The sequence below is a fragment of the Apodemus sylvaticus genome, chromosome 8, assembly GCF_947179515.1.
Source record: "Apodemus sylvaticus chromosome 8, mApoSyl1.1, whole genome shotgun sequence".
Lineage (NCBI taxonomy): Eukaryota > Metazoa > Chordata > Mammalia > Rodentia > Muridae > Apodemus > Apodemus sylvaticus.
In genome coordinates, this window is record NC_067479.1 from 22,567,337 (window position 1) to 22,585,662 (window position 18,326).

At 36.9% G+C, this 18,326-nt stretch overlaps 1 protein-coding gene across 13 annotated transcripts in view; it reads left to right on the plus strand.

The window, feature by feature from the left end:
• Mycbp2 (MYC binding protein 2) overlaps positions 1-18,326 on the plus strand; it is a 228,396-nt gene that overhangs the window by 97,350 nt on the left and 112,720 nt on the right. For 12 of the 13 annotated variants that reach the window (XM_052190750.1, XM_052190753.1, XM_052190751.1 and 9 more), the window contains 9 exons: positions 1,251-1,423; positions 2,041-2,166; positions 2,250-2,377; positions 7,291-7,382; positions 10,622-10,756; positions 12,147-12,230; positions 14,363-14,459; positions 15,759-15,951; positions 16,283-16,557. In XM_052190750.1, coding sequence (XP_052046710.1) covers positions 1,251-1,423; positions 2,041-2,166; positions 2,250-2,377; positions 7,291-7,382; positions 10,622-10,756; positions 12,147-12,230; positions 14,363-14,459; positions 15,759-15,951; positions 16,283-16,557 — 1,303 coding nt within the window. The remainder of the gene's footprint in view (positions 1-1,250; positions 1,424-2,040; positions 2,167-2,249; positions 2,378-7,290; positions 7,383-10,621; positions 10,757-12,146; positions 12,231-14,362; positions 14,460-15,758; positions 15,952-16,282; positions 16,558-18,326) is intronic. The other variant, XM_052190752.1, reaches the window with a different exon arrangement.

The following is an 18,326-nucleotide window of genomic DNA, read 5'->3' on the forward strand; positions in this document are numbered from 1 at the left end:
ACTAAAAAACTGTACTTTTTGATTATCAGCAGTCAAAAGAATGTATTGCCTCAATAGAACGATAAAGATCAGAAGATAATTATTTAACCAACCAGAGAGAAAATGATTGTGCAGAAAGAAGAAAGTTATATTAATAACAGTTGTCGAAAGTAGTCCTCCTACTAATTATAGATGCTTCTATTATAGAAGCTTTTTATATATTTATTTTTGTTTAAAGTACTATTTTAATTTTTTTTTTAATTTGCGGGACAGTTGCAGGGGTGGCTAAAGGAGGAAAGGGAAGGGGAAAGTGAGGAAATTATATGTTAATGAATTATTTATTTTGTAAACATTTAATTACATTTATTAAATTTAAAGCATCTAGCTGGGCGGTGGTGGTGCACGCCTGTAATCCCAGCACTCTGGGAGGCAGAGGTAGGCGGATTTCTGAGTTCGAGGTCAGCCTGGTCTACAGAGTGAGTTCCAGGACAGCCAAGGCTATACAGAGAAACCCTGTCTCGAAAAAACCAAATCTAAAAAAAAAAAAAAAAAAAAAAAAAAATTAAAGCATCTAAAAATACAAAAATTTAAAGCAGTTTGATAAAAATGGAACATAAGCCTTCTTGTCCCTTTTTTACTATATAGATACAGTGGAATTAAAAATATTCAAATTGTTAGGCTATAGAGTTCTTGAGCCTTTCCATCTTGCTAAACTGAGACTGTAGTCTTTAGATAGCAACTCCTCATTTCGTCTTTTCCTAAGCTTTAGAATGGGGTAATCCGAGGCTAACGCAGGACGACACCGTGACCTGACCTCCGTGCAGTCTTTATCACTGCTGCACTGCTGCACTGCTGTTATTTCGTTTGTGTCCTAGGGTAGCACTCAACATCATTTGCTCATCTTTTGCTACTGTACTGATTTTCTCTTACTGTCTTACATGTGTTCATACACATTATAATTATTATAGTTTGTTGTATATGTATTTTTTTACATTTCTTATCAAATGATTTTGGTATAAGAAATCTTTACTTTTATCTATGCATCAAATGTAAGTATATAATTGCTATGGTATTTATAAAGTTTTGTAATGTTTTATATTTTCAGATGTTTTTGTAGTTTTTATAGTAAATTAGTTATATATTTAGCTTAGCTATAGATATGTATTTTCCTGTGTACAGTAACTGTATTATTTATTTTCTAGTCAATTACAGTTTAGAAATTTTCAAAGTAATTCAAAGTGTTAAAGTGCTGTAATTATCTTTCTCCATAGGTTTCGACCAAGCACCAGAGAGCTCTGGTGTTACAATGCAGTGGTTGCTGATGCCAGACTTCCCTCTGCAACAGACATGCAGTCTAGATGTAGTATTCTAAGTCCTGAACTTGCTTTGCCAACAGGACCGAGGGCTCTCACCACCCGATCTCATGCAGCCCTGCACATCCTGGGTAGGGTTGCCCTTTGATGCCAGCTGAATGGCATTCATGGAGGCTGTACTAATGGTCATGAATTTTTAATAGTTAAATTTTTTATATTATTCTGTCATGCCTGTTAAATTATAATGGATGCAAGTCACAAAAATAAATATAACTACCTAAGAAGTTTGTCTTCCATGAAATGATACAGAAGTTATCACCAATATCATGAAAGATCAATGGATGCCTAACTATAAAGCATCCCTGAAAATATAATTTTCTCAATAGAGAGATAAAGAAACTTGAACACATAAACTTTTAGAGATATAGAGATATGGTCTTATAGTTTTTAATTTAGGTATATCTTTATTTAATTAGAGATACAGAACTTTTGAGATAACTAGTTGCTATTTTTTGTCTTTTCTTTTTAAATCAGTCCACATACCTATATATTGTGTTCCTTTTAGAAAATGATTGTTCAGAAAAACTCATTTAAGAGCTGGAGAGATGAGTCTCTGGATACAGTTTGCCTTCCAAATGTCATGACCAGAGTTCAGATTAATATTAATTAATATAGCATTTGTTAATAACATTGGTATGATTGGACAGTTTCACTTCAAGGTTTGAATTTTACTTGTTCATTGCTTTAGGTTGCCTTGACACTTTGGCTGCTATGCAGGACTTAAAGATGGGCATTGCAAGTACAGAGGAAGAGACCCAGGCAGTGATGAAAGTGTATTCCAAGGAAGACTACAGTATCGTCAACAGGTTTGAAAGTATGTATGCTGAGACTTAGCATATGCTCTCTTAATAATAGAAACACACACATATTTTAAACCTCATGATTTGCATCTTTCAGGTCATGGAGGGGGCTGGGGTTACTCTGCTCATTCAGTGGAAGCCATACGTTTTAGTGCTGACACTGACATTTTACTTGGTGGTCTTGGTCTGTTTGGAGGAAGAGGAGAATATACTGCTAAAATTAAGGTAAGGCTCATGATACTGTAACTGTCTCATCGGAAGACATTTGTTTGGCTTTAGTTGTCTTATTGCAATGTTTTTCCACTTCTCCCTTGGTTTGTTATTAATGGACCCTTTAAAGAAAGGAAACATTGTTAAACTCTTACTCAAAGCAAATCTGTACGAAAGAAGAAAATGACTTTTCATTTGGTATACACTTCTTGTCGACCATAGTAGTGTCGGGGTTTGGTGAATCCCCAGGTAGGGCAGTCTCTGGGTAGCCTTTACTTCAGTCTCTGTTACACATATTGTCTCCCTTATTGCTCCTGTGAATATTTTGTTCCCTTTCTCAGAGGAGCCAAAGCACAGTCACTTAAGTCTTTCTTCTTGAGTTTCCTGTGCTGGGTGAATTGTAACTTGTTTATTTTGAGCTTTTGGACTAATATCTGCTTATTGGTGAGTGCATACCATGTGTGTTCTTTTGTGATTGGGTTACCTCGCTCAGGATGACACTTTCTAGTTCCATCTATTTGCCTAAGAATTTAATGAATTCATTGTTTTTAATAGCTGAACTCCATTGTGTATATATACTACAGTTTCTGTATCCATTCCCCCGTTGAAGGACATCTGGGTTCTTTCCAGCTTCTAGCTATTATAAATAAGGCAGCTCTAAACATAGTGAAGCATGTGTCCTTATTACATGTAGGAGCATCTTCTGGTATATGCCCAGGAGTGGTATAGCTGGGTCCACTGGTAGTACTATGTCTAATTTTCTGAGGAATTGCCAAACTGATTTCCAAAGTGGTTTTACCAGCTTGCAATCCCACCAACAATGGAGAAGTGTTCCTTTTTCCCCACATCCTCTCTAGCATCTGCTGTCCCCGGACTTTTTCATCTTAGCCATTTTGAGGCTTTTTAATAGGGTTATTTGACTCTCTGGAGACAAACTTCTTGAGTTCTTTGTATACATTGGATAGTAGCCCTCTGTGGGATATAGAGTTAGTAAAGATCTTTTCCCAATTTGTTGGTTGCCGTTTTGTCCTATTGACTGTGTCCTTTGCCTTACAGAAGCTTTGCAGTTTTATGAGGTCCCATTTGTCAATTCTTGTTCTTAGAGCATAAGTTCTGTTCAGGAACTTTCCCCCTATGCCCATGTGTTCAAGATTCATCCCCACTTTCTCCTCTATGAGTTTTAGTGTATCTGGTTTTATGTGTAGATCCTTGAACCACTGGGACTTGAGCTTTGTACAAGGAGATAAGAATGGGTCGATTTGCATTTTTCTGCATGCAGACCTCCAGTTGATCCAGCACCATTTGTTAAAAATGCTGTCTTTTTTTCCACTGGATGTTTTTAGCTCCTTTGTCAAATATCAAGTGACCGTACGGGATTCCTAGCCAGTCTCACTGCTTTGTGCTAAACTTCCAAGTGGTTAGTTGGCTACATTATTTTATGTGGTTGGCTTCACAGAGCTATTTTAGTAACAGGATACCCACCTGTTCTGTATGTAAAAGTGCATTTTTATTGCCAATTACTATATAAACAGGTACCCTCCACAATCACCCAGGAGGGAACTAGCAATGAAGTAAAAAGGTGGAGGGATTTGCCTTGTATAAAAATTTAAGTCAGAGCTGGGTAGTGGTGGTGTATGCCTTTAATCCCAGCACTTGGGAGGCAGAGGCAAGCAGGTGGATTTCTGAGTTTGAGGGTAGCCTGGTCTACAGAGTGAGTTACAGGACAGCCAGGGCTACACTGAGAAACCCTGTCTTTAAAAAAAAAAAAAAATTAAGTCGGGCTGGAGAGATGGCTCAGGGGTTAAGAGCACTGGTTGCTCTTCCAGAGGTCCTGAGTTCAATTCCCAGCAACCACATGGTGCCTCATAACCCTCTGTAATGGGATCTGGTGCTCTCTTCTGGTGTGTCAGCTACAGTGTACTCATATACATTTAAAGAAAAAAAAATAGCAGAGAAGCCTGTCCTAATAGGAAAAATTTAAGTCGGCCTGGTATGCTGACACAGGCTTGTCAGCTAGAAACTTGAGAGGGTGAGGCAGAAAGGCACCTATGGTGAACTCAACCAGTGTGCTGGGTTTTGGGCTGTTTCCCACACGTTTATCTCCTGAAGTACTAGCAGTCCTTTGTGGGTTAGCTGTCTGTTTTCTGTTATTCCTTATTCGAATGGACACTGTGTGTGTCTGCAGGCATCTGCTTCTTCACTGAGAAGCTCACACGACAAGTTCTCTAATTCCAATATCATGCTTTTCAAGACAATTTACTTCAGTCCCTTTTGTGAGAGGTATTCTTTTTTAGGTCACTCTGTAATACCTCAAATATATTAAAGCTTTTTATTATTTTTGAGGATAGTATACATAATCTCAACCAGAACTGAAAACTTAAAAATGTTTACTTATAATATTGATGTTAATATGTATACTTTAAATTTTTCAGACACTATAGGAATGAATTTGGTAAAAATTAAAGTTCTTATAGTTATGGAAATCATCAGAATAGAATTCAAGTTAAGAATACCTCTGCTTATACTAAAAATATAGTAGCTTTAGTCTGGGTATATTTCAATCCACCATCTTCAAAATGATTCAGAATGGCTTGATGTAGTAAACTCAGTTAGTTGTGCCATTTAGTAGATAATACCCAGCCAACTCATGGGGTGATTTATATGTAACTGATGATTTAAATTTATTAGTACATTTGAATAATATCTCCCAAGCTAAGCTCTTCAAGATGATGTATGTTTCTCCCTGGTTCCTCTAGAGCTTTTTGAGGGGTGGAATATCAGAGTGAGTTTCTTCCCTATGACTGAGGAAGGCTTCATTAAAGCAGTTCTTCTCACCTAGAGCCTCATCTATTGCCTCAGTTGTGGTGACTGCCAACCTTAAAATTATTTTATTGCTCTTTCTTAACTAATTTGATAGTTATGAATCGTAATGTAAATCTCTGGTATTCAGAATATCTGATATGTGGCCTTTGAATGGCTTGTGACCCACAGGTTGAGAATCAATGCCTTAACAGGACTAGAGTCTATCAGAACTCATTGGGACAGCTCTGGTTGTGTGTCTGCTTCTTCTGCCACTGTCCTCTGGGTTCTAGTGCTTGCTTCTCTCTCAGATATGTCAAGCAATGCTACCTCAGGACGTTGGTACTTGCTCTTCTCTCCACCTGCAGCTCTTACCTGCATATCTCACTTCCTCATCACCTTTGACCTTGACTCTCATGAGTTCACTTAAAATCCTAAGTCCTATTCCCCGTCACATACGAAGACCAATAGCTCTTTTTGTTTGGTTTTGTTCGTTTGTTTGTTTTTTAATGATCTGTATTTTTTTACCTTATATGTTTAGTTCCTAGAACCATGACTGGTGTGTTGTATGAGTTTTAAGTATTTGTTGAATATCAGTGGAAGAGACAAATGTAAGATTGTCTCAGAAAAGAAGAAAAACCACTGATCAGTTTTCTATGGGGATATTCATATCAGATACTCTTTTGAAGGAATTACTAAGTGCCATTGCACTTGTGTAGCTTATGAAGACCCGAGTTCACTCACTACCACTACAAAAGATAAAGACCAGCTATTATATATAAGTTGGATTAGTCAGAATTATTAAAGATTCCTAGCTAAAAATAGAGTGGTTGGACTGACAGTGATGTCAGAGAAATGGAAGCACATGCTTTTGTCTGGGCGACAGGGAAAGTCCCTACTACAGTACAGAGTCAGACTGGCACGAAGCGGCCGATTACTTCTTCAGCTTAGAACAGAGAACTGGGTCGCTGGGAGAGACTCTGCGAAGTCTGATCATAGACTCGGGTTTCTGGGCCCAAGGCTATAGTCGGAAATATGAAATTTGAAACTATAGCTTAGTAATTGCTCAGTAATTTTAAATGCATTTTAATGTCTTACCTGCTGTTAATTCCATTTACCTGCTATAACTCTCTAGAAATAAATGACGTTTTTACAATTATTAGTCTTTTTCTTAGAAAAATGTTAATTAAATTATAATTGCATCACTCCCTCTACCTTTCTGGTCTGCCCTCAGATCTATCTCATGATTCCTCCCAACCCCTTCCATGTTGCCTGTCACTCTGTTTCAATCTTTTTATTATTATCGTCACATATATAAATGCATAAATATAACCTGCTGATCTGTTAGCTCGGCTGGTGTGTCCTGATCTCAGGGCTGAAAGCTCCATGCTGGGTAAGCGTTTAGGGGCTTGTCTCTGAAACAGACTCATTCTCATGTCAACCCAGTGTTTAGAAAGATCTCTTTCCTCCTCATTGGTTTTCCTTCCCTAGATAGAGTCTTACCTTACCTATAACCTTTATTTTAAGTTTTCATCTCTTCTTTTCCCATGCTACTTACTAAACTCCCTTTTGCTACCTGTATTTTTTTGAGAACCTTTATGTGACTTTTCAATTTTTTCGTAGTAATACTTTTGTAATCATTTTGTGCAAAGTTTTTCTCTAAGGGTTCCACAAATATTCTTTTATTTAATTTGCATTATCACTAAAGGTTGAACACTGTTAATATCTACTTTCTTTTTATGGGCAAAGAATCTAGACCCCAGATCTTCCCAGCTGATAATTAACGAAATAAGAGTCTGCTTCATTTAGAATCTCTGAGTTAAAATGCTTTGAGTTTTTCCTAAATCCTTTGAAAGTTTACATTCCTTCATTATATCAGGTACAAAATTAACAGTATAGAACTGAATTGATACATCCATAAAACACTGTATAATTCTTATTTTAAATGTATGTATATTTATATAATTTTAGTTTTTAATTTAATATTTAACTTAGTAATTAAACTTTAATTAGTATGTAAGAGTTTTTATATAATTTATGGTTTAGGTATACTGGACATGCACAAAATTGTAAATTTTTAGGTGCACAAAACTGAATGATTGGGAACAATGTGTTTTTCTATACTCCAGCTATTTGAGTTGGGTCCTGATGGAGGAGATCATGAAACAGATGGAGACCTTCTTGCAGAGACTGATGTGTTGGCTTATGACTGTGCTGCTAGGTAAATGCTTTGCTCATTATTTAACATATTTGAAAAATGTTTTATGTTATTTATTTATTTATTTATTTTTTTTTTATTTTTTATTTTTTTTTTTTTTGGTTTTTCAAGACAGGGTTTCTCTGTATAGCCCTGGCTGTCCTGGAACTCACTCTGTAGACCAGGCTGGCCTCGAACTCAGAAATCCACCTGCCTCTGCCTCTCAAGTCTGGAACTACAGGTGTGCACCACCACACCTGGCAAAATAGAGCCTTTTGGGGGCTTTTTTTGTTTTTTTGTTTTTTTTCAAGACAGGGTTTCTCTATGTAGCTCTGGCTGTCCCAGAACTCACTCTGTAGACCAGGCCAGCCTCGAACTCAGAAATCCACCTGCCTCTGCCTACCAAGTGCTGGGATTAAAGATGTGCACCACCACCGCCCGGCCCTAAAAATTTTATTTTAATTTAACAAACCTTTTTAAAAGGAAGTTTTTGAATATTATTGGTAAGTTAGGAAATTTAACTATATAAAACTGTGCTTCACTCAATGATGGAGATATATTCTGAGCAGTTGGTTGTCAAACAGTTTCATCCACTTATGAATATAAATATAAATAGAAGGTCTTCACATAAACCTAGATAATCTGGCCCCCTATACCAGGTACATAACCTGGCAAAATAGTTTTGTCACTATCCACTATATTGTGACTTGTTATATGAAATGTTAAGTAGAATATGAACATATTAGTATGTGTAATCTTAGTTTTTCATATAGATGAATAATTCAAGACTGAAAATAGAAATGTATATATGTATATATATTGCATGTATAGCTTCAGTAAACTCTTTAGAGAATGCAAGCATATTAGTGTTAAGGTGACTAAAATAATCATTTATTCCTTATACATACATATGTACAGGAATATATATATATGTATAGTCAAATAGTCATAGTAGGCCATATTTCAGATTCCCATATACCCTGACATCACAGCAATAGTATAAGCTTGATAGTGATACACTCAGGGAGGTTATCAGCTTTGTTGAAGGCTCTTAGGAACATACTTAGATCAGAGTATTTATTTATAAAAATTTATTAGTATAAAAAGACTTAGGTTTTGCAGTCCTTTCTGGAATCCTAAGAATTGTCTCGACAATGCACTATGATAAATTAGCATTTTGATCCCTGGGAAAAAAACATAAACTGAGCTTTATAATAATAATAGTCCATTATACTTCCCAATAATAGTTATATTTAATAAATGCTATTTGATGGTCAAAGGAGATGACTCTATTGTCACAGTATAGCTCCTCTCTCTCTCTCTCTCTCTCTCTCTCTCTCTCTCACACACACACACACACACACATGCGCACTCAGACACGACACCCTTATTAAATTGCCAGTCTTCACATAAAGGCTAAGGTGATTCTTTCCCCTAGCTGGGCTGCCTGTCTGGCCTCGGTGGAAGAGGACCCACTTAGTCGTGATTAGATCTAATGTTCCAAGGCGAGTTGGTGCCAGGGTAGAGTGAGGAAAAGGGGTGCTCTCTTTCTCTGAGGAAAAGGGGAGGGGTGTGGTAAGGAGATTGCAAGAGAGGAGGGAGGGGTCTGCCAAGCAGAAGTGAATAAATAAATTAATGGGGAAAAAAGCCAAGGAAGTGGTGGGGCTGTGCAGATAGGTGATCCCTAGCATGCACACACCTCCCAGTCTAGCAAAGCTCTAGGGTTAGTCAGATAATGAACCTGTGAGAAAAAATAAACTGGAGAACAAGTGAGGAAGACTCACTCTGAATCTCACGGATGCATGGATGCACGTGCCTGCTGCCATCACCACACAAAAAAGTAAGCTTAAAAGGTCCATAACAGCTTTTTGCTGGTAATAGAACATGTTTTCAGAAATAAAGGCAAGACATTGGTTTAACCTTTATTACCAGAGATATACTTTTGAAAACTGAAGTGTATCTAAAGAAAAATCAGTCCATTTGTTTACTTTAAGCACTAGATCAATGGTTCTCAACCTATGGGTTGCAACCCCCTTGGCAAACATCTGTCTTCAAATATATCTACATTACAGTTCATTGCAATCGCAAAATTACACTTATGAAGTAACAATGAAAATACTTTTATGGTTTGGGGGGGGTCACCATAAATGAGAAAATGCATTAAAAGGCCACAGGGTTAGGAAGATTGAGAACCACTGCATTAGACTCTACAGTGCTGTTGTTACTTCATAATCTTCAGATTTTATACAAATTCTTCAATTTATATACAGATTTATACAAATAAAAAGGTAATTTTCATGAAACTTTACCATTATTATTTGCTATTTATGTTTGAACAGAGGACTGTGGCTCTAAGACTTGAGCTGTGGTGGATTCAGCAGTGAAGGGTCTAGAGTCTGCATTGCTCACTCACTAGGCCCCGACTTCTCTGGGTAGCATTGGTATCTTTTTGATTTAGTCTTCTTCATTCATACATCATCATGGACTAACAACGCAGTTCCTTCTTGTGTGGCTGTTGTTCCCCTCACATATTTTTACTGAAATCTGTTGGTTCACCTGCTTATTGTTCTTTTCGTTTGTTTATTATCAATACGAGTTAAAGCTAGTCACTTTTCCTTGGCCACTTGCCAGATAGTCTTACTGTTCAATGTCATTTCCTGTTAGACTAATTAACTTTTGTGTTTGTGTGTAGTTCTCTGACAGGCTTAATTCCATGCAGCATCTGTATTAATTTAGTCCACAGACAACTCAGTGAACTAAACATTTTTGACCATTTTCATTATTTAAAGATTATTTTTTTATTTGGAGGGGATTTCATACATAAATATAATATATTTATACTTCAGGATTCAGGCAAACTGAAATACAGAATAATTGTAGTAACTTGCCCCAAATGTCCAAGTTAGTAGGTCGTTTTCCTGACATACCACCCCTCAGAACTCTTAGCTGAAAAAATAGTTCTTAAAACTAAGGGGAAAAATTCTCTTGTCTGAATAATGCTTTTTGTAACAATTTCAAATTTGTCTTGTTTTAATTTGAAAGTTTTATAAAATTTAAGAATGTTGTAGAATCCATAAAGAAAAGAAAGAAAATTTGATTTTTCCAAACATAAGGAACTGGAATTTGTTAAGTGTCCAAATTTAAGATTCTTATCTGGCAAGAATCTTGGGGGGAAAAGCAATTTCATGGGTTTTGGCATAAGGTAGTTGATAGTAAGTGCATGTGACAGATGAGGCTGAGGGTTGACTTCTGAATCTCTGCAGAGAGAAATATGCGATGATGTTTGACGAACCGGCTCTCCTGCAAGCTGGATGGTGGTACGTAGCATGGGCTCGAGTGTCCGGCCCCAGCAGTGACTGCGGGTCTCACGGGCAAGCTTCCATGACCACAGATGACGGGTGAGCACCAGACTAACCTTTGACTTACTCCATTCTTACTTTTGATTAGGGGATATTGTTCTGAAATCTCACAGAGCATTAATATAATTACTAAAATTTAAATTTATATAATATATAACCAAATATGCTGAGTTAATGTAGACAGACCAAGGAGAAAAGACTGTTGGTTCTTCAGAAGCACTAACTGAAGTAGACCCTTAGTCTCCATCTGTAAACACACACATGGGCACAAGCACTCAGGGGCATACACATGCACACACACACTGCACTAAGTAACTAGATGCTTTCTTTTACAGTATACTATTTGACTCCCTCAGGAAGTTTTAAAGCAGTTATTTCCCATTCGTACTCGGGAAATTAGAGAAATACAACGGGAAAATTATATGCTTAATATAATGGCGTGGTTACCATGTTCAGAAACAGCCCTCTGTCTATACGTGGTGTCTCATCCTAGTGTCAGTAAGAGAAACTGAGTTCATTTCATTTCTCTTGAACATAGTAGTATAAAAGGTACATGCTCATTTATGAGAATTCTGTTTTGATGAGTATTTACAGGAAGTTAAATCTGCCTTAGGATGTTTCTCTTCCTGCTCCCTGTTGGATTTTTGCTAGAACTGAATTCACCCAGAGTTCATGGTTACTGTATATAGTTTGTTCCAGATGGAATCTCATGATCTCTATCTTGGGGACTAAAGCTTCTACATGTATCTAGTTAATGCTCTGAAGTGGAAGTCTTTAGTTGAACACTGACTGGGGAGGTCAAAACCAAGCTGAAGGACGGAGGCTGGAGGCTACCTGTCCAGGAGCTGCAGTCAAGCTCAGTTGTTCATCTGGGTCATAACTCAGCAGCTCTAAGTCAGGGCACTACTTCTTCAGTTGGATGTATTTTAACAAATGCATAATTTTCATTAGCATAAAATTTGAAGACCTTATTATTAAATTCTTTTCTTTTTTTTTTTTTTTTTTTTTTTTTGGTTTTTTTGGCTTTGGTTTTTTCAAAACAAAGTTTCTCTATATAACCCTGGCTGTCCTGGAACTTACTCTGTAGGCCAGGCTGGCCTTGAACTCAGAAATCCACCTGCCTCTGCCACCCAGGGTGCTGGGATTACAGGCATGCACCACCACTACCCGGCTATTATTAAATTTCTTTTTTTTTTTATTTTTTATTTTTACTTTTTTTATTTTCTATATTCTTTGTTTACATTCCAAATGCTTCCCCCTTTCCCGGTTCTGCCCTCCCCATCAGTCTCATAAGCCCTCTTCCCTCCGCCCATTTCCCAATCACCCCCCCTCCCATTTCCCTGTCCTGGTATTATTAAATTTCTTACTAACTTGAATGAGCCTTAAAGCTTGTCATTTTGATGTATCCTATTCCTTCTTGCTCTTTTAGGGTGGTTTTCCAGTTTAAGAGTTCAAAGAAGTCTAACAATGGTACTGATGTCAATGCTGGTCAGATACCTCAACTGTTATACAGGTATTAAAGTTAACTAATTTTGAGTTAACTAATACAACTTAGTCATCTGCTGTGCTAAAATAAAATCACTATAAATTATGCAGCAGTGGATAAATTATTCAAGCAGTGAGCAAATTAATATTATACTGGTAGAACATAGCTACTTTTGTTAGTATTTAGTATACTTTATGAGCATTTTCTACATCAGACTTAATTCAAAATTTTACATAATGTGGCATGAGTATATCAATAGCAATATGCCAATAGGTGGTTTTTTAATCTGCCTTTTGATTTTAATACCATTTTCAAAATGTAATAAAGTTTGTCTTAAAGAATGTGAATTAGGATGGGAAAATATTTTAGATGTGCACCTAATCAATTTATTGGGCTCTTTTCTCTCTCTCTCTCTCTCTCTCTCTCTCTCTCTCTCTCTCTCTCTCTCTCTCTCTCTCTCTCTCTCTCTCTCTCTCTCTGTGCTAAAGCTTAAACCTAGGGACTGACAAAGGCCAGGCAAGCACCCCAGGGCTCTGCTGAACTCTATCCTGATAGGCTTACAACAGGGTTTTGTGATAGAAGACATTGAAAAACATTTCACCATTAACTTCCACTTTTAAATGAAATAGCAAATGCTCCTGTATTTTATTACATTATTAACAATAAGAACTTTAATTAGTTCACAGTAATTCAAACATGGAATGAGATGTATTTCATATTTTAAAGTATTTGTCTATTTCCAGATTAAACCCCATTAAAAATGCCTTTCTTACTATATACATAGTGCCCACAGTAGAAGTAACACTCTCTCTCTCTCTCTCTCTCTCTCTCTCTCTCTCTCTCTCTCTCTCTCTCTCTCTCTCTCTCTCATATCTTCTAGTAATCACTAAAAGAAATTGAATGTTAGAAATCTCCTATTTATCCAGAAAGCAGTTTTGATCTTTACATTATCTATTGTAGCCATTGATTTTGATATTAGCAGTGTTTTCTGCTTCTTTGTGTGCTTTGGCTTTTAATAACTAAGTCATCACTCTAGCCTAAAGTACTTTGTGAACATAATAAATTGCACTAGACTGCTTTAATGAACTACTGTTGAATATATGCATTGCTAGGGAACGTGGTATTTATATTTTTAATGCTGAATATTAAAGTTGATTATTTCACTATGGCAAATGTACATTTTAATATATTATTTTTATTACTTCTTTGGGAATTTCACAATGTATTTTGAAAATATTTATCCATACTTCTCCCTCTAATTCATCCCAGATCTACCCTGCCCTTCTCCTAGCTCTACTTCATACTCCTCTTTTGCTTTCTATGATTTTTTTCCTGATTTCTTAAAATATATATATTTTTGAAGGTGAATTTTCATTATTTCTTATATATACACTTAAAACTGAAATTTTACCTGTAATTCATTATTTGGTTTAATTTTATAATCTTTGGTGTACAGTAATTTTAATATTTCATTACTCAAAATTATGTTTCATAAATATATATATCTTATATATGAATACCATATCTATATAATTATGTGTGTTTGCATGTGTTGCACTTGTGTGTGCATTTGCATGTATGTCTGTGTGTGCACATTTGCATGTGTGTGCATTTGAGCATGCATGTGTGTGTAGGTTTGTAGTTAGGTAGGGTGGCTAGGTGGCTGGATGATATCTTATACTGAGTCTATTTAGTGTTACTCTCATGTGTTTATTGCTGACCACTTGGAGTCATGCTACCTATCAGAAGCTCCTCCCTAGGGAAAACTCCATTCTCACTCTTAGAAGCCATTGATTGTCTGTAGCTCTCCAGCTGTGGTGGGACTGGGAGATTTCTCCCACCCACATTGGCATGCCAACTTGGCATCATGCATGTCCTGTGCTGGTATTGTACTGGCAACCACAGATGCACTGTCTCCAGGAGCTTAGCATTCCTGTTGGGTCCAGAAGACACTGCTTTGCTCCTGTCCACCAAACCTCTCTCTGGATCTTAAAAATCTTTCTGTCGCCTCTTCTATTATTGTCCTTGAGCCTTGGGGATAGTGGGACATAATATAGATACTGCATTTGTAACTGAGTGCTCCACTGATAATAAAAATGTACGTTATAAATTGTCACTGAACGTTTGAACAGAGCATATCATTTATCTTCTGCCACCAGACTTCCGACCAGTGATGGCAGTACTTCAAAAGGCAAACAGCAAACTAGTGAGCCTGTCCACATTTTAAAGAGATCTTTTGCAAGAACTGTCTCCGTGGTAAGCCACTTCAAAACCTCTAAGATTTGCTGTTTATTGCTGAGTGTTAACTCCTAAGGCTATCTCAGCATAGTTTTATAAATTCTGATCGGCTTTTATTTTGATGTTTATAGATAGTCTAGGCAAAGATAATGTGCCCTTCAGTAGTGGGAAAGTAAAGCTGGTGCTTGTGACTTTACCAAGTCCAGCTGAACTGGCTTTTCTACACCTGACGTACCCTGTGACATTTCTCATGAGACACATATCCTGCTAAGTCATTAAGTATCTTCTCATTAAGATAATATTGTTCTTGTCATTTCAAAAAAAAACTATATGTGTATATAAATGGCCTTGTGGTTGATAGGTAATTGAAATTATTTTATTATTCAGTCATTTTTTTTAATTTTTAATTTTCTTTATATCAGCTGTCTTCTGGACCTTGGTGAGGACTGGGGAGCGAAGTGCTCCTTTCTGAGATTCTGTAGTGTTTTCCATCATTTAAGTGTGACGTTCTTCAGTCTACCTAGAACCTCAAGGAAGCCACCCCATGAACCCATCCATGCTTGAGAATTAAAAAACCCTAAAACACACACACACACACACACAAAAAGAAAACAATATTATAATATTCCATTATAATGTGAAAGCGCATCAGGGAGTGCATGTATTTTCAAGTGTTCTCTAAAGAAAGGCGAGTGTTGCAAGACAAACGAGAGGTTTGTCTTCTACAATTCACAATGTACAAAGCTGGGGTTTTTATTTTTGTCTTCCATAACAGTAATGACAATTAAGAATGACGTTTTAAGACTTATGGTATTAATGCTTAGGTTTACCAGTATAATGTAGTTCTCTAGAGAGGAAAGTACAACACATGTACTGTTCCTAATATGTATTAAGACTTAGCACATTTTTTTGAAGCATGGTCAATAAATATTTATTTAATAAAAAAAAAACCCAAATAGTGAATTTTATTAGTATCTACAACTTCTCAAAAAAATTGGTTATAGTTTTAATTATACATTGGGATAGATAGATAGATAGAGAACACTACTTTAAATTGTTATATTTTATTGATTTATCATTTTGAAGAAACATGTAAATTATGTTGTTTCTTTTTCTTCTTTTGTCCACATGTGTAAGTTAAACTAGCTAGTCAGATAAAAGGAAAATATAAAAAAATACATAGTTATTTTATTTCAGCAATCAAAACTCAGCAAGACGTTTGAGTTAGTTTTGAAGTGGTGTGCCACTCTGGTCCCGCTTTCCTCAGACTGTGATTCACTTGATCCAACTAGTGTGTCTTCTCCATCCTGCGATTAGGAATGCTTTGAGTCCTTGCTCAGCATCCTTCACTGGAGCTGGACCACCTTAGTCTTAGGAGTTGAAGAGCTGAGAGGACTGAAAGGGTTCCAGTTCACTGCTACACTCCTCGATTTGGAGCGGCTGCGCTTCGTGGGCACCTGCTGTCTGCGGCTACTGCGTGTGTACACCTGTGAAATATACCCAGTGTCAGGTACGGTGATCTTTTAAAATAACGTTTGTCAAGTCAATATAGAGATAGTCAAGTGGTTAAGATCCTAAGATATGTTTAAGTTGCTTCTAAAATTAAGACAGAAAAATGTAACTTTTAAACTTATTTTCAAAGAGAAAATATTTCAACCACTAATTGACACTTAAGTGCCAGTTCTTTTTTTTTTCCTGTGTTGATCTTTGAAGCACACTTAATCTCTAACTAAGCAGTTTCGTTTCTGGGGTTTGGTGTTTGACTTTTATTTGTACAGTAAATGACTGAATTATTATCTTATATACACTTTGATTTATTGGCACCTTTTATTTTCTCAAAGCTACAGGAAAAGCAGTTGTAGAAGAAACTAGCAAATTAGCTGAGTGTATTGGAAAAACAAGAACTTTGTTAAGGAAAATCTTGTCAGAAGGAGTGGATCACTGCATGGTGAAGCTGGATAACGACCCGCAGGGGTTCCTCAGCCAGCCCTTGAGTCTGCTGGAGGCCGTCCTGCAGGAGTGCCACCACACCTTCACTGCCTGCTTCCACTCCTTCTACCCAACGCCGGCACTGCAGTGGGCCTGCCTCTGTGACCTGCTCAACTGTCTGGACCAGGTGAGTTGAGTTTATAAGGTACTTGTTGAAAAGAAAATATAGTGCTTACTATTCTGCAAGAAAATTTATTCAAATTATTTTATACCTTATTAATTACTAGTGGTCATTTAGAATCTACTTAGTATGCATCGCTTTTATAGCTAAAACTTAGAAAAATTGCTTCATTTTCTGGTATTATCTGTTATAAATTTCAGACATGTTTCCGTAACTGCCCACCTGTTCTTTCAGTCTAGAGGTGAGGTTGAGAGGGAGAAAGAATGCAGTGAGTGGGAACAAGTGTAGCAGCATCTGACCCTGGGTGGCTTTCCAACTGTAAGAACAGGAAGAGGGTGGGCGAAGGGCGTGCAAACTTCATTCGTTCACACATGAAGGCACTTGGCACAAATGCTTGACAGAGCTATAGAGCAGACCGACATTGAGTCTCATAGCTGGAGACTTCTTGTTGCAGTAATCAGTGATAGGTCCAGACAAAAAGTGGAGGGGAATGAGGACTGGACAATGATGTAAACCATCTTGATCTTTAAGAATTTCTTTTATTTTCAAATATGTGTTTATATCTCTATATGTATGTGTACAAATATGCATTTAGTAGGAGAAGAGGACTGTTGGAGCTGGAGTCATAGGCAGTTATAATCTCCTGAATATAAATGCTGAGAATTAAATGTTTGTTCTCTAGAAAAACAGGAAGTATTCTTAACATGTTCTTAACTGCCAAGCAGAGCCATCTCTCCACCCCTATATTAATCTTATTGACATTTATAAACTATAATAAGCAGCTATGGAATGCATATTTTTCCAATACTCATAGAATATCTGCCAAGATAAATCATATATTGGCCAAAAATAAATCTAGCAGAATTTAAAAGATTAAAATTGTGAAATCAGAACCAGAGGGATGGTAGCTCAGCCATTAAGAATACTGGCTCCGGGTCCCATTCCCAGTGCTCACAGAGGGCTTACAGCAATTCAAACTCCAGATCCTCTGTGGCAGACTCTTCCAGCTTTCTGAAGCTTCAAGTTCCCAAGTGGTGCAGTCTTACATACAGGAAAAACTCTCAGATACACTTTTTAAAAAAAATTACTTTAAATAGCATAGTCTACATAACAAGTTCCAGGCCAGTCAGGGCTACCTAGCAAGACCTTACCTCACAAATCAGGGCTACCTAGCAAGACCTTATCTCAGAAATCGGGGGAAAAGGAAGATCTTAATTGCTTTTTGTCCATTAAAAAATAGAATTCATTATTTAAAACTTTGCCACAAACTAAATTCTTAACTTAGATATTGTCATTCATAGAGTCTTTAAACATTTATAAAGAAATACCATCTTTAACACATTCCTTCAAAAAAGAGAGCCAATAACTGATGATATGTCTAATACCAAAACCTAACAGATACTGAGAATAAATAGTAGACAAATATTACTAAGGCACACGTATTTTTATAACACTATTGCGGTAACTCTCCAACCCAAATATGTCCCAGCAATGAAAACAACTCAATTAATATGAATACAAGCTATGCGCCTAGATTGGGCAGACACACCACTGCACTCCATCTTCCTTGTCTATGAGGCTCCTTACCACTTGCGGTTTCTCCAGCCCCGGGCTTCTGTTCTGTTTTCCTTCTGCCTCCTCCTCTGTCATCCTCTCTTTCCTTCTTCCCCAAACCTTCAGCTCCACCTTCCCCTCTTTCTCTTTCCTGTTTCTCTGCCTAATCACCGGCTCTAGCCTTTACTTATAAATTAAGGTGAGGAGATTTATAGAACCTG